General features: G+C 35.5%; 1 protein-coding gene across 4 annotated transcripts in view; it reads right to left on the minus strand.

Annotated features, from left to right (window-relative positions):
• The window catches only part of Nf1 (neurofibromin 1), a 139,368-nt gene that overhangs the window by 25,735 nt on the left and 100,184 nt on the right, over positions 1–13,449 (minus strand). For all 4 annotated transcript variants that reach the window (XM_071591045.1, XM_071591043.1, XM_071591042.1 and 1 more), the window contains 2 exons: positions 12,573–12,700; positions 7,972–8,184 (listed from right to left, as the gene is read on the minus strand). In XM_071591045.1, the coding sequence (XP_071447146.1) occupies positions 7,972–8,184; positions 12,573–12,700 (341 nt within the window). The remainder of the gene's footprint in view (positions 1–7,971; positions 8,185–12,572; positions 12,701–13,449) is intronic.

Raw genomic sequence — 13,449 nt, forward strand, 5'->3', positions numbered from 1 at the left:
GTAGCCATCACTACTTTATCATGTCAATAGAATTGCAAAACCACAGAACTTGACGAGGAAATATTAAAAACAGTATTTCATTTGATAATCTACAAAAATGAATCAAATTCGATGACCTTCATTTCCTCCACGATAAACAACAGAATGTCCAACAAATGTATCATGGCCCTCTATGGAAGACAGATGCCCAGGTGGAAGACAGCACCAGGAGAGAAGAAGATTGGGAGAAATGGAATTGAGGGGGAACGATGAAGGTCAAATGGAGATCATAATAAGTTCTGCAAAGGATACGGTAAAAGTGTCCTCAGGAGAACAATTGAATGGTGAAGATGTTAACCAAGCAACAACATTTTAGGCAAGACTAATGTGGAAGGCTTAATAATCAGTAAGAACCACTGGGTATGACTCAGGATATCTACAGTATATGAAACAGGTTATCAGAGATGTGAAAATAATGTATACAGATGGCGAGACAAGCATGAGGTGAAGTCCTTAATGGCAAGCTGTGCCAAACCAACCTTAGGATTGATAATTACCAATGATATAACGATGTGTGATAGCAATTCTGCCTTCCCTTCATTCAGATGAACTCCACCAATTCAACATCCTGATGTAAGCTAAAATACATCATCATGGTCTATCAAATTTCAGCTATAAACTATTGATATGGAACTCCATTTTTTTGTACAAACAATAGGTTTGAACGTCAGATATCAAAATGTCACCTTTGAATCAATGAAAGGTCCTATATAGTAATAATGCCTCATGAATGAGTTCTATGTGACATGTCACAAGAGTGCTAATCTTACTGAAATTATTTTCTCAATCACCTGCATCTTCTCTTCATACTCAATGGCACAGATGAAAGGCATATTTTCCAACTGGCTACATTTTTAGCATATCACTAAGCCTGAGCAATGGCTGCAAAATTATCATTCGTTATGACAGAACACATCAAATAGTACATGGTCACAGGCCTTCTAACAAACGTCACACACAGAAGTGACTTTGTCCTGGCTTCAGGTCAAAATGGATGTTTGTGATGCAAAATTGATTGAATGAGCTGAACTCAAAGAGCAAAACAACTTCAACTGTTGATACACAAAAATATATAAAATATGTCACCAAACTAAAATAGGAATCATGTACACAGATACTAGAAAACTTAAGCAATGTTAAACTCCATGCTTAATTACGCACTTTAACTAAACGTCAAATGCCGTGTATATTTTAATTTTAACCAAATAGGTTAATAATTTTACATTCTTCTTCGTACAAAAATCAATATTTTCACAAAAAAGTATTCCATGGCATGTGCATGCAATGTGTTTCACAGCAGAAATTTAATTTGATCCTGGGAGAAAGCATCCTAAATGATAATTACTAAGGGAGCCAGAACGTCCACAGATTATCAACTTCTCTTTTCACATCATTCACACCCACATTCTATCCATTCCATATTCCCAAGGTTTTACTTGAAGTCTCCATAAAGCTTATCACAACTTTTGATGATGAGTAATTTCTTATCACTAGCATCCTTTTAAGAAAAAGAGAAAAATACAAAAGAAACCATATGTTCCACCATAATTTTCAATACCTACCTCTTGCATAACACCACAGACTGAGACAGGAGCCATTTGAAACCAAAAAAATAAGTGATCACTGAACATTGGACTTGTTATACTGCTTGAGAAAAAAACCCCTATTTATACTTTTTCCTTAAACCTTTGGTGCATTTATTTCTGCTTATAAATACTTCTGCCAAGTATTACAAACACCTGAGAAAGCTTATAAATGTCCTAAATCTTGAGTAATATACTATGCGTTGTTTTGAATTACATAGGAATCTCAACAAATATTCAATTAGCTCAAAAAGGAACAAATGCAAAAGATGAACAAAATGAAAATTTGTCAAAATTTCAGAAAGTTAAAACGGCAAATATTTAAAGAATATTATTTGTTATCTGAATGGCAATATGTCATTAGCCTCATCTTATTTACTGGGATGGAGTCATAAAAAGTTTGTCATTTGTGCACCTCTGTTGCTCATTAATGTTAGCAGGACATGATTTTATGGCAGCAAAGTTACACTAATTTCATGAACCAGTAATTAGACCTATAATTTGCAGGGCAGAATCCAAGCCAAAGGGCAGGTTTTTGATAAGTAAGTTTTACCCTAAGGGCCAAAACTTCTATTTGAGTGGTAGAAGCCATCATTGGATCAATATGGTGCACATGCAAATGTTTATGGGACATCCATCATGGATATATGACAACATTCACTGAAAATCTCCTTGACTTTAAGGCTAAAAACTTACGGGAGTAGTTATCATGAGAAGATAAATTTTGAGAGGAATGAATGAGATATATGCTGACAGTTTTCTTCATTAACCTGAGCTAACTCATCTGAATATCTCCAGCAATTCTTACATTGTGCCTTGGACACAATTAATAGCAAATTCCGATGACATCCACCACAGTCATCTGCATAAAGTACATTGACAATGTCCATTGTCACACTATTGCAGCACCAGCCAATAGCACAGTGGGGATCTGATGCCGAATAAAAGAAAATTTCTTTCTCAATTTTTAAATTCAAGAACACCTACAACTATTGCAAACTGCATAAAAACATCTGGCTACATCAATCAATTATGTATTGATATTATATTCATCAAGTTAGATTTAACCCACTAACCTTTTCAAAACGAAAGATTTCCTAATCATTCACCATATCTTTGCCAATTTTCATCCTTTCTAAACCACATAATTACAACACATTAAAGCTACATGGCCATTCATTCAGTTTTCATTCCATTTTCATCACTGCATGCATCATCAACACAGCCCATTTTTGTGTCAAAGGCAGTGGCAGAAGGAAACAAGGCAAAGATGACCTATGCACCGAGGGATTTAATGAAATATTAACAAGGAAGATTATGAATCTGCAGTATGGGACAATAGGACACACTTTTTCACGGATTAAATCCATGGAAAAAGAAAGTTTTTCCTAAGTAATATGCAACAGTAAAACTAGTCAGATTAGCACCCTTTCTTTCTAAACACGATCCAAAAACATCAATGCAGTTACTGAGTTAATGAATGAATTACTCGCAGGTTGTTCTTTCTTTGTGCACAAATGGAAAATGTCATGGAGCCTCCTAATTGTATGAAGGTACATTGTTTTTGCAATTGAAGATAATTGTAATATCCTTCATCAAGTTTTTTAGTTCCTACTTCTTCAAACACAAGCATGGTACCATTATAGCAAGTTATCTCCTAAATTTAGTAATGAATGATTATTACCATTCAGCACTAATTGTGCAATTTGTTTGTGTTCGTAATGAAAGTTTTTAAAAGAGTATCTGTACATGCAAGAAAAATCCCGACAGACAAAGGCGGTTCTCAACAGTCAGATTTTTCCTGGAAACTTTCAAAAATTATTTATGTAGATGAAGATTTAGGAAAAATGAATAGGTTATTACAACACTACAGATTAGAAATATTATATGAAACAGGTACCTGTAAGAATATTTAAAAAACATGAAATCCATACACATTTTTCAACAGGAGCACATAAACAGCATGTTAAAATTTGACTGCAATGGCTAGAAATAATTACATAGAGAGAGATGATAAGATCATTCAAGAAAAAACATTCAGTATATGGGATGTGAGCCCCACCACCCTATTCTATGATTCTAAGCATTTTACTAACTTAGGTTGCAGCTGAAAAATATCTGCAGAAAAAAACATCCATAATTAGTAATTAGTCATAATTCTTATACAACATACCAGCATGCATGTATGTATCATATTGTTTCCATCTCAATGTGAGCATAAAATATTTCTCATGCACTAAGTACATGGAGCCATATGTACTTCAATACAGGTAAATGCAATATGGACAATTAAAACATTGAAGAAGCAATACGAAAAACATCAACAGCTGAGATTATAATGAAGTAAAAAAGATTGACTCCTGACATGAGGCATGAGTCTCATAAAACAAGACTTTATTCGTACGAGATTAATTTCAACACTGTTATATATTTCAAGAGTTTTCTGTGCTTACATGATCTTACGATGTTTACTATGATAACAGTCATCACATGACCAAATTATACGACTAATAGCTCAGTTCTGAAATAGCACAGATTACGTATTAATATTTATTATTCCTTCACCTGGTCCACAGGGTGGCAAACTTTTCAATCACAACACTAGACTACTGACTTTTATTTTTTGGAGAATTTACAACAATTGGATTCAATTCCTTCTTTTTTTGGCAAAATATGAACACTGGTACCGAAACTAGAGAAATAACTCGCATAGAACTCAACTTACAAGTTTTACCAAATATTTAAGATATTATATTCAACAACTTCATAGAAAAAATTGTGCAAATTCTAATTTGAAATCATTTAAAAATTATCATTTGTCAGCTTTGGGATTTATGTAAAAGATTATACGGGTCATCCGGAAAGTAGTACCCGTTCGTGAAATAAAGACACAAAAGTAAATATTAACAAACATAAAAAATTTTATTTGAAAGAGGATACTTTAAACTACTTCTCAACATAATCTCCAAGCAAATTAAGGCATTTGTCATAACGTGTGACAAGTTTCTGTATTCCTGCTGCATAGTCCTTCGCCGCCAGCTCATTGAGATACGCGAGGGACCCATCTTGCACAAATTTTTGCATAATGCAGATGGTGTTTAACAATTTCATGAACAATTGTTCGAGAAACATTGGGAAAATGCTCACAGATGTCATCAATTGTGACGCGCCGATCGTTCCTCACGAATTCGTCAACTGAGCTCACCAGTTGGTCTGTAATGACAGACGGTCTCCCCGAACGCTCATCGTCGTGTGTGTTCCCCCTCCCCATGTTGAAGTTGCGACACCACCGCCGAACAGACGACTCGTCCATTACATTGTCTCCATACACCTCCTTTAATTGGCGATGAATATCACATGGGCGAACGTTTCTTGCATTGAGGAATTTAATCACTGCCCTCACTTCACAACTGGCGGCGTTCTCAATTTTTTTAAACATTGTAAACAATCACAGAAACAACACAGGCAATGATAGCGTCACGCAACTTGGCTCAGAGAAGGCAGACAAGCCACTGAAGCTATCTGACCTCGTCCAGCGGCTACTCGCGTCGTCAGCACTTCATGCGGCACGAACGGGTACTACTTTCCGGATGACCCTCGTACAATAAGTAATTCAATTTTCTCACTAAATAATTCTCGTGGGAGTCCCTGATGTACATTTAATAACACAATTTTGAAATAAAAATTTGACAATATGTTCAATGTGAATCCGGAAATCTCAGGAAAAGTGGCAAACACACTAATGGCTGAGGAACCATTCAATTTAAGTAGAAAAATGACTTTATTTTTCTTAGTGTAATTTCAGAACTCCATGATGTTAGGATTTTCTCGCATCCACAACTAATCCGTTCAATGCACATTAGCAGATGACTCTGTTAAAAGTTACTGTTGCGGCATCTCCCACAGTTTCTTAGGAATTCATTAGTTCAAGTTGAATTCTGGTCTGTATTAATTGCCATACGTATGATTTGGCATTTTCCTGGTGCTCGACTGTGGTGACCCCTTTGTTGGTTTTGCACTGGGTCAGGGTGTTAGCTGCCTAAGTTTAAATGACTGACTCCATCACCATCCTCAGGGCATTGATGATGGAGTTAGCCATTGAAGCATAGACACCCTGAACCAGTGCAAAGCCACCAAAGACTTCACCGCCATCAATTACAAACAATCAATCAGGTATGCTTAGACTCTATGAATCTGAGAAGAAATTGAGTGGAATTCAATGTATTTTATAAGTTTACATTTTTAATAGTTAAAATTTAAAACTTTTACACATTAGGTAATTTTCAATAATTTATTTCAAAATCTTATTTTTCAGAAAATTTAGGGAAAAACTGAATCGACAGAATCACATTACTACTTCAAACACACATTCACTGTATTCTTACCCCATTACTTCTCGTTGATATTTTTAATGTTTCAAACGTATTCATTAAAGTTACGTCATTGGAGCCACAAATTTGACAGCATAAACATATATATTAGTAATGCAACATTTACCAATATTATATTTTTTCTTAACCATACAGTCACTAAGTAAGAAATGTCATATTTAACTTAATAATAATAATAAAATTTAAGCTAAATTTTGTATTTTGAATGATTTTATTTCAATCGAGTCAGAATCATTCAATTATTTCAATTCAAATTTAGATTTGAAGCATCAACACTTCATTAACACCTAACCGAATCCAACATCTTCCCTTCAATACTCAGGGTTTAACCCTCTTAGTGCGGCGGGGATTTCAGGGGTACTAGTGAGAAGTGCGAAGCGTAATTTAAGAAAATGTATCACCTTAGGAAAAAAACATTATAAAGTTATTCGTTTAGATATCCATATGCCGTTTTTTTTATTTTAAAATATAATAATGTAGTTAATAATGATGTAATACATTTACATCATCTGAATAATAAATGTAATTATTACAGTATCATAACTTTGAAGAATATTTTTTTAGCAATAATATTTCGATTTTTAGACACAAAACTAATATTTTTTTAAAAACATTTTTCAATTAAACTACGATATTTAAATATAATAAAGAATCAAAAAGACATTTAGAAAATATTATAAATAAATAAAGAAAAACCAGTGAGTTACAAATTTTTTTGTCAGCCTCTGCATAGTTCGATTTTGTTGAAAAGGCTGATCTCACTGAGTCAAATTGGGACTTTTCCCCTTTCCTTGAGACTGCGGAAATGTGCTTACAATCTAAAGGCAGAAAAAAACTAAGTTCTAACTCACAGAGAACTGCTGACAATGTAATCCATTACACTGGGCGCAATTGATTAGATACGACGGACGGCAAGAGAAACCAAAATGATTACAAAGCAGTGCTCTCATTTCCATCGTCTCAACAAAGTCTGAATAAGCAGGTATATATCAACACCACGACACCACAACACATTCAAGAGATTACAGATGAAAAAAGATTAGTAGCCTTTCAGTGGCTTTTCATAGTGGAAAGACTACTCAGAAAAAAAACGAGCAAACAATTAGGCTGAGCTTCCCGACATGTACAAAACTGAACAAAAAATTAAGGTAAGAATTATACTTTTTTAAAAGCATTTAAAATTGCTAATAAAAAATTTAAAAAATAGTTACGTAATTCTATGGATTTCAACCTATCGATAGCACAAAAACCATAAATTATTAAAGAAAAAACCATAAGTTACAACGATTTAAACAAATGCCTACGCAAGAGCCGATATATCGGCCCGCCGCACTTTTCGCCAGGGATACGAAAGCCGATATATCGGCCCGCCGCACTAAGAGGGTTAAGCCAAGTATTAATTCTTTCTCGTGGAGCTTCCTTAACCATTTCACTTCTAACAATTCACCAAATGGAATATAGGTAACATGAATTGAATGTAATAATGTGGAATACAGAAATGGAATATTTCTGCCACATACCAAATCAACCAACAATGGCTTAGTTTTCTGGGGGGATAATTAACATTAGTCACATTCAATTATAAAATGCATTCAAATATATGTTCAAATCTCTGACTCTAAAATAAAGCAGCAGAAGTAGTCGGATATTAGAAAAAATCATGACTCAAGATCATATCTAGCTGAACATAATTTGAAAATCACCGAGCTTATGAATAAATCATATTTGTCTGAGATAGGCAAAAGTCAACTCAATGACCTGAATTAAAATCAAGTTAATTTCATCTGGCAGACAATAAAGTTACAAGGGAGTTCACTTAAAGGAGCTTTTCAGCTCAATAACATAGAGCTAAAATAGAAAATCACTAAACACCCAAAATTGCAAACTCCAAATTCAAGGTAATTGGCACATGATGAGCAAAGCAAAGAGAGAAGACTGAAGAGGCATTCAAGGCATACCTGCTGCACTTGAGTCTGCTTCTGCTGTCGAGCTTGAACTATGGCCGCTTGATCCAGGAGGTCCCAGGACTTCTGCCTACGATTGGTGGGTGTCCCCAAGGGATTGGGAATGGTGGAGGAATCATTGATCATGGAGCCACCGCCTCTGTTCACCATCGCTATGCTGTCATTTGCTGGCATGTTTGCAGGTGGAATCACGGACGAATTCATGTTCTGCACCGGAAAGTGAAAACAGGTAAATTAGAAATTATATCACTTATTCTATCTAAATATTGATCCACTCATCAAGTCAACTCATGACACAAGCATTCATATCATCGTTTGATATGTAACTCGGTTCATGGTACCATTATTATTTTTATACATTATATATCTCACTGACATAAATATGAAAATTAATGTGTTTGTTTGGATACACATCACGCCAATATGGGCTTCTAATTTTTTGCACAAATAGGGTAGCAATACAAGAGGTAACATACGTTAGGTCAGATTTGGATTAACTTTCCTGGAGATTTTGATGCCATAAAAATCAATATTTTGAAGAAAAACATCTTTTCACACACAGTGGCAGCGCACTTCACTTAGAATTAAGAATTCAATTCATTCACTTCAATGAAGAGAGAAAAACTCTCATTCTTTCTCCAACTATTCTATCTTCCACAAGCATATACAGGCTTATAGCATATCATGACTTATGCCAACAGCTAAGCAGATGCTTCATACATTGTAGACAGCTGCTGCAAAATTCAACTTATAATTTCTTCAGAAGTTAATTTTTAACACGCATCATTTTTTCTGGTAAACTAACAGCCATTGAACCTTGCATATGAGAAGGACATTCTAATTACTGGAAAGATAAAACTCTTCTCCCCTCTTTGATTACAAAGAGGGGAGAATAATCTGCCAGCCACAGAGCAACTGAATGCTACAATATGAAAGAAAGGTGGAAGAAAATTATAAGCAAAAATAAATGAAAGAGTTAGACAAGGATATGCAATAAAACCTCTTGTCTATTCAACAAACACTTGGAGGATACATGGGATATGGGCCAAGGGAGTCCACGGGAATGGGGATGAAATTAATGTTCCCCATTTTGCAGATAAAATGCAGGAGTTGCAGAGAATGCAAAAGGCCTGACGGCATCACTGAACACGCTGAAGATTATCACAGATTTAATATGGACACAAAGAAAATTAAATAATCCCATTATGTAAATAACAGGAGATGCTGGCAGATGTCTAATTAAGGGGAAAGAAATTAGAGTACTGGGAATCTTCCATCCATATCAGAAGTAACAGAACAAGTGACTGAAGGAGCTTGATGCCCATTATGTATGGAATATCTTAAGTTAAAAAATGTGTTTACCACAAAGTGGCAACAACAGTGATAAGGTAGAGAAGAGCAGAAGCAAGGCAGTAATAAATGAGAGTATTCGTGTGGTGCATGGGCATCCATAAATCAGAGACATGGACCATTGGAAAAGCAGACAAGAAAATAACATAGACCTTCAAAACTTGACGCTGGAGTTAGATGGTAAAGATCAAATGAAGAGACAAAATAAAAAATAAAGAAGTAACACAAAAGAATAACAGAGGAAAAGACAGTATGGAACATTAACGAAGAGAACAACCGATACGTTGGGCACACCTTGAGACAAGGGCTTTGTTGCAAACCCAATAGAAGGGAAAATAAAGGGATAAAGGGTAAGGTACTATGAGAAAGACTAAGGAGCAAATAAAATAAGTCCCAGTGAAGTATGATGTTAGACGGAACACCCACCATGGAGCAAGTCAATCAGCCTCTCATCTTTGGGCAGCAATAACGCTCAAGAAGTACCATGGTCTGCGGTTTGGAGCCAGATGTAAATATTTACAAAACTTTCACACAACGAATGAGACCTAAGCAATTTGAATGCCAATGACTACATTCATATTACAACACAGATAATTTAGATTTTCTAATTTACCGGTTGAAACACTGATATGAATACGAATATCAAATCCTCCACGAAGTGATGCCTGGAGCAGTTGAGTGTATTCAGAACCACATTTCTAATACTCCAGCATGGATTAATAAGCTCAAGTTTGTTTGTGTATCAATAAGAGTTTTCTAAACAAACATATTTTTATTTCTGTTGTATTAGCAAATGTTGCTAGAAGGTAATGGTTCTCTGACAATTGTAACCAGAACATTCTTGCTGTTCTGTGAAATGAATGAATTAATATTGAAACTTGAGTCTCCTTTAATTTCTGCAATAAAACTTGTGAAGAACTCCATATGCATGTTTAACAATAAAAAAATTCACCAAGAAACATTCCAAGCATTCATGTACATAAGATTACATATGAGAGTCCACACAAACAAACCCTCAGATTGATAATTTATGGTGATGATTATAATTTAAAGTAAATTATTTACTGTGGGTGATGGATATTTGGAATGTCCACACCTAAAGGATGATTGTTTTCATTTATAGCATTCTAGACATGGCAAGAGTCAAATCATTTACATAAATAAGCCATCTCATTCTGTCATCAAAAAACAACCAGGGAACAAACCAACAGAGTTCACACTAAAATTATGATATAGGCAGCATGAAGGAATGAATGTTACCCACCAGCAAGGTCCAGCTGACACCTCATTGCCCAGTATATAGCTTACACTGCTGTGCCTAAACTTTACAGGGGATGGTTTGACACAAATTTGATCGCCCACGAGTATCCAAAGGCTCCTGGCCAACTGCTATGATGTCCTTATAGCCTTACCATGAATTGCGAGGGTAATTTAAAAGGTTCTCGGAATCACTAACAGACCTCAGGGCTAGCTCTACCAGTTTCTCACATAGTAATGGATAATCCTTTATGAATAAACACATAATGCATCAGTGCTCTGGGAAGGAATCTGTGGTTTGGATGCTTCTCTGTTGTTGTTCCCGAGTAGTGATTTTTGAAGATCGAAAAAATTGAGAGTTGGGCAGTGATTAAATACTTTGGAGAGAAATATATGAAAGCAAAGGATTTTCATGCCAATTTTCAAAACACTCTGGGGGACTCTTCTCCATCGTATTCAACTGCCACCAAGTGGACAAATGAGTTTAAGTTTGGTCAGGACAGCTTAGATGATGATCCATGCAGTGGTGCCACTACCCAAAAAATTATTGCAAAAGTGTATCAAATGGTCATAGAGGATCACAGACTGAAAAAGTGAGAAATCGCTGAAGCTTTAGGGACGTCATTTGAATGGGCATGTCACATTTTAACAGATGAATTCGATATGAGAGATTTGTCTGCTAGATGGTGATGCGACTCTTGACAAAGGATTACAAATGCATCAGAATGGAAATTTCAAAACAATATTTGACTCTTTTTAAGAGCAACCAACAAGGTTTTCTGCACCGGTTTCTGAAGCTTGGGCCCATAACTATACCCCAGGGACAAACAAGCAGTCAAAGCAGTGGAAACATGTTGAATTCACCACCACCAAAGAAAGCAAAGGCAATAAGGTCAGCCAGAAAGGTGATGGCTTCTGTTTACTGGGATTAAAAATGGATTCTGCTTATAGATTTATCTTCCCACTGCTCAAACAATCACCGGACAATACTATGCTAACCTCCTGGACCAACTAAACCAAGAGGCACACGAAAAAGGCAACGTGTGGCAAGGAAGAAAGTCATATTTCATCAAGAAAATGCACGCCCATGCACAAGTGACGTTGCCAATGCAAAAATACATCAACTAAGATACGAATTACTGCCACACCAGCCTTGCTCGCCTGATTGGGCTCCATCAGATTTCCATCTATTCCCTCAACTCAAAATTTCCCTCGGCGGATGGAGATTCTCTTCAAACAAGGAACGACCAGCCGAAGAAGACGGGTATTTTGCAGGCCTGAAGGAATCTAATTTTCGAGATGGGATCTAGGCATTGGACCAAGTGCATTAATGTAGAGTGACACTACATTGAAAAATGAGAAAAGTTTTACTGATGGAAGTTGTTTATTTCTATTCCACTCCGAGAACTTTTCAAATTACCCTCTTATTACACATACGTATTAGGCTTATTCAATGCTGTTTTGGCCCTTCAAGGAAACATTAATTTATGTATACATTAGTTGTGTGTAAACAAATGATGTAATTTCTTAAGTTTTAGAATTTTGTTTGCATAAATAATTATGCATTCTGAATTATATCTTTCCTATATAATAAGTTAAGGTTCAAAACAATTTTGGAACTTATCTCTAAGTAACTATCAGAATAGTGGAAAGAAAACTCAATGACAATGGCATTAGAGTCGCAAACTCCTCCAAAAAAATTACCTCAAACAAACCCAAGAGAAAGAACCTACCCTTGTATTTCAAATATATGACCACAAATAATGGATGATGCAATAGCAAAACATGTGGCAAGTATTCTATGTTAACTGCAGGCATGATTTTGTAGCATTATACCTCCCCTTGATAAATTCACCGGAAAATGTGCAATGATCTTTTACACACAAATTTTAACACTAAAATTCATTGAAAGAAATCCTTCAATTGATGCTAGATTAAAAAACATAAATATAAACATCAATCGGTCTTAATTCAACAGAAAAAATTACCTGAGGCAAAAGGTTAATATGCATATCTCCAGGGAAATTTTCGGCAGATCCGGAATCCGGCATGGGCCTGGCAAAGGAATGCTTGGCGTGACAGCGACTCCTCACTTCTTCTGACACGGAGACCAGAGCTGGAAAAAATTCAAATGTAATAATATCAAATGTGCTCGAAGCCTTGATGACATGTTTTCAAAGGTAGTGAATTCCTCTAAGTCACAAGTACAGCCTTCCTTTATAAAACACTCTGATTCTGACTCCGGCACTATACTGTATCATAGGGGATAAAAGCAAAGGCATGTCAAAAGTTTCTCATTTGAGCTTCATAAATCCGTATCAATGTTTACAGAAATAACGATTGACGTATGAAAACATATAATGAAAACTGTCAAAACAAAAAGCATCCAAGCAAATGCCTGAGATAACAGTGAAAACTATTGCTCATAGAAGTTTACCTACCCATCTATTAGTACTCTGTAAATGGCACATACTACAAATTATAAGTGCTCCTCTACATCTGACATCATAGAAGTCTTGAATATATATTTTTTTAGCTACACACAATATGTGTAGCATGTATCTAGAAATTAGATTTCATTGTAAACCTGAAGTTTTGTAGCTGAATAGTTATTTAGTGTGAAATAGCATTTAGTTTATTAGCATATTAAGAACATACTCAATATTTATTTTAGTTTAGTTAAATTTTGTAAGCTATTGAATGAAAGTTCCAAGTTCAAATGCATACAATGCTTCCAATCACCCACTATCAAACCAAACCATGAGATTTTCTGACTACACTACACTAAATTTTCAGAGAAATCACAGGTAGCACAGGGAGAGGATGTTCCACTCTGGCTCTGAATGAACGGATTTCACATCCCAT

This window comes from Hetaerina americana, unplaced genomic scaffold (genome assembly GCF_022747635.1).
Source record: "Hetaerina americana unplaced genomic scaffold, ioHetAmer1.1.p SCAF_40, whole genome shotgun sequence".
Classification (NCBI taxonomy): domain Eukaryota; kingdom Metazoa; phylum Arthropoda; class Insecta; order Odonata; family Calopterygidae; genus Hetaerina; species Hetaerina americana.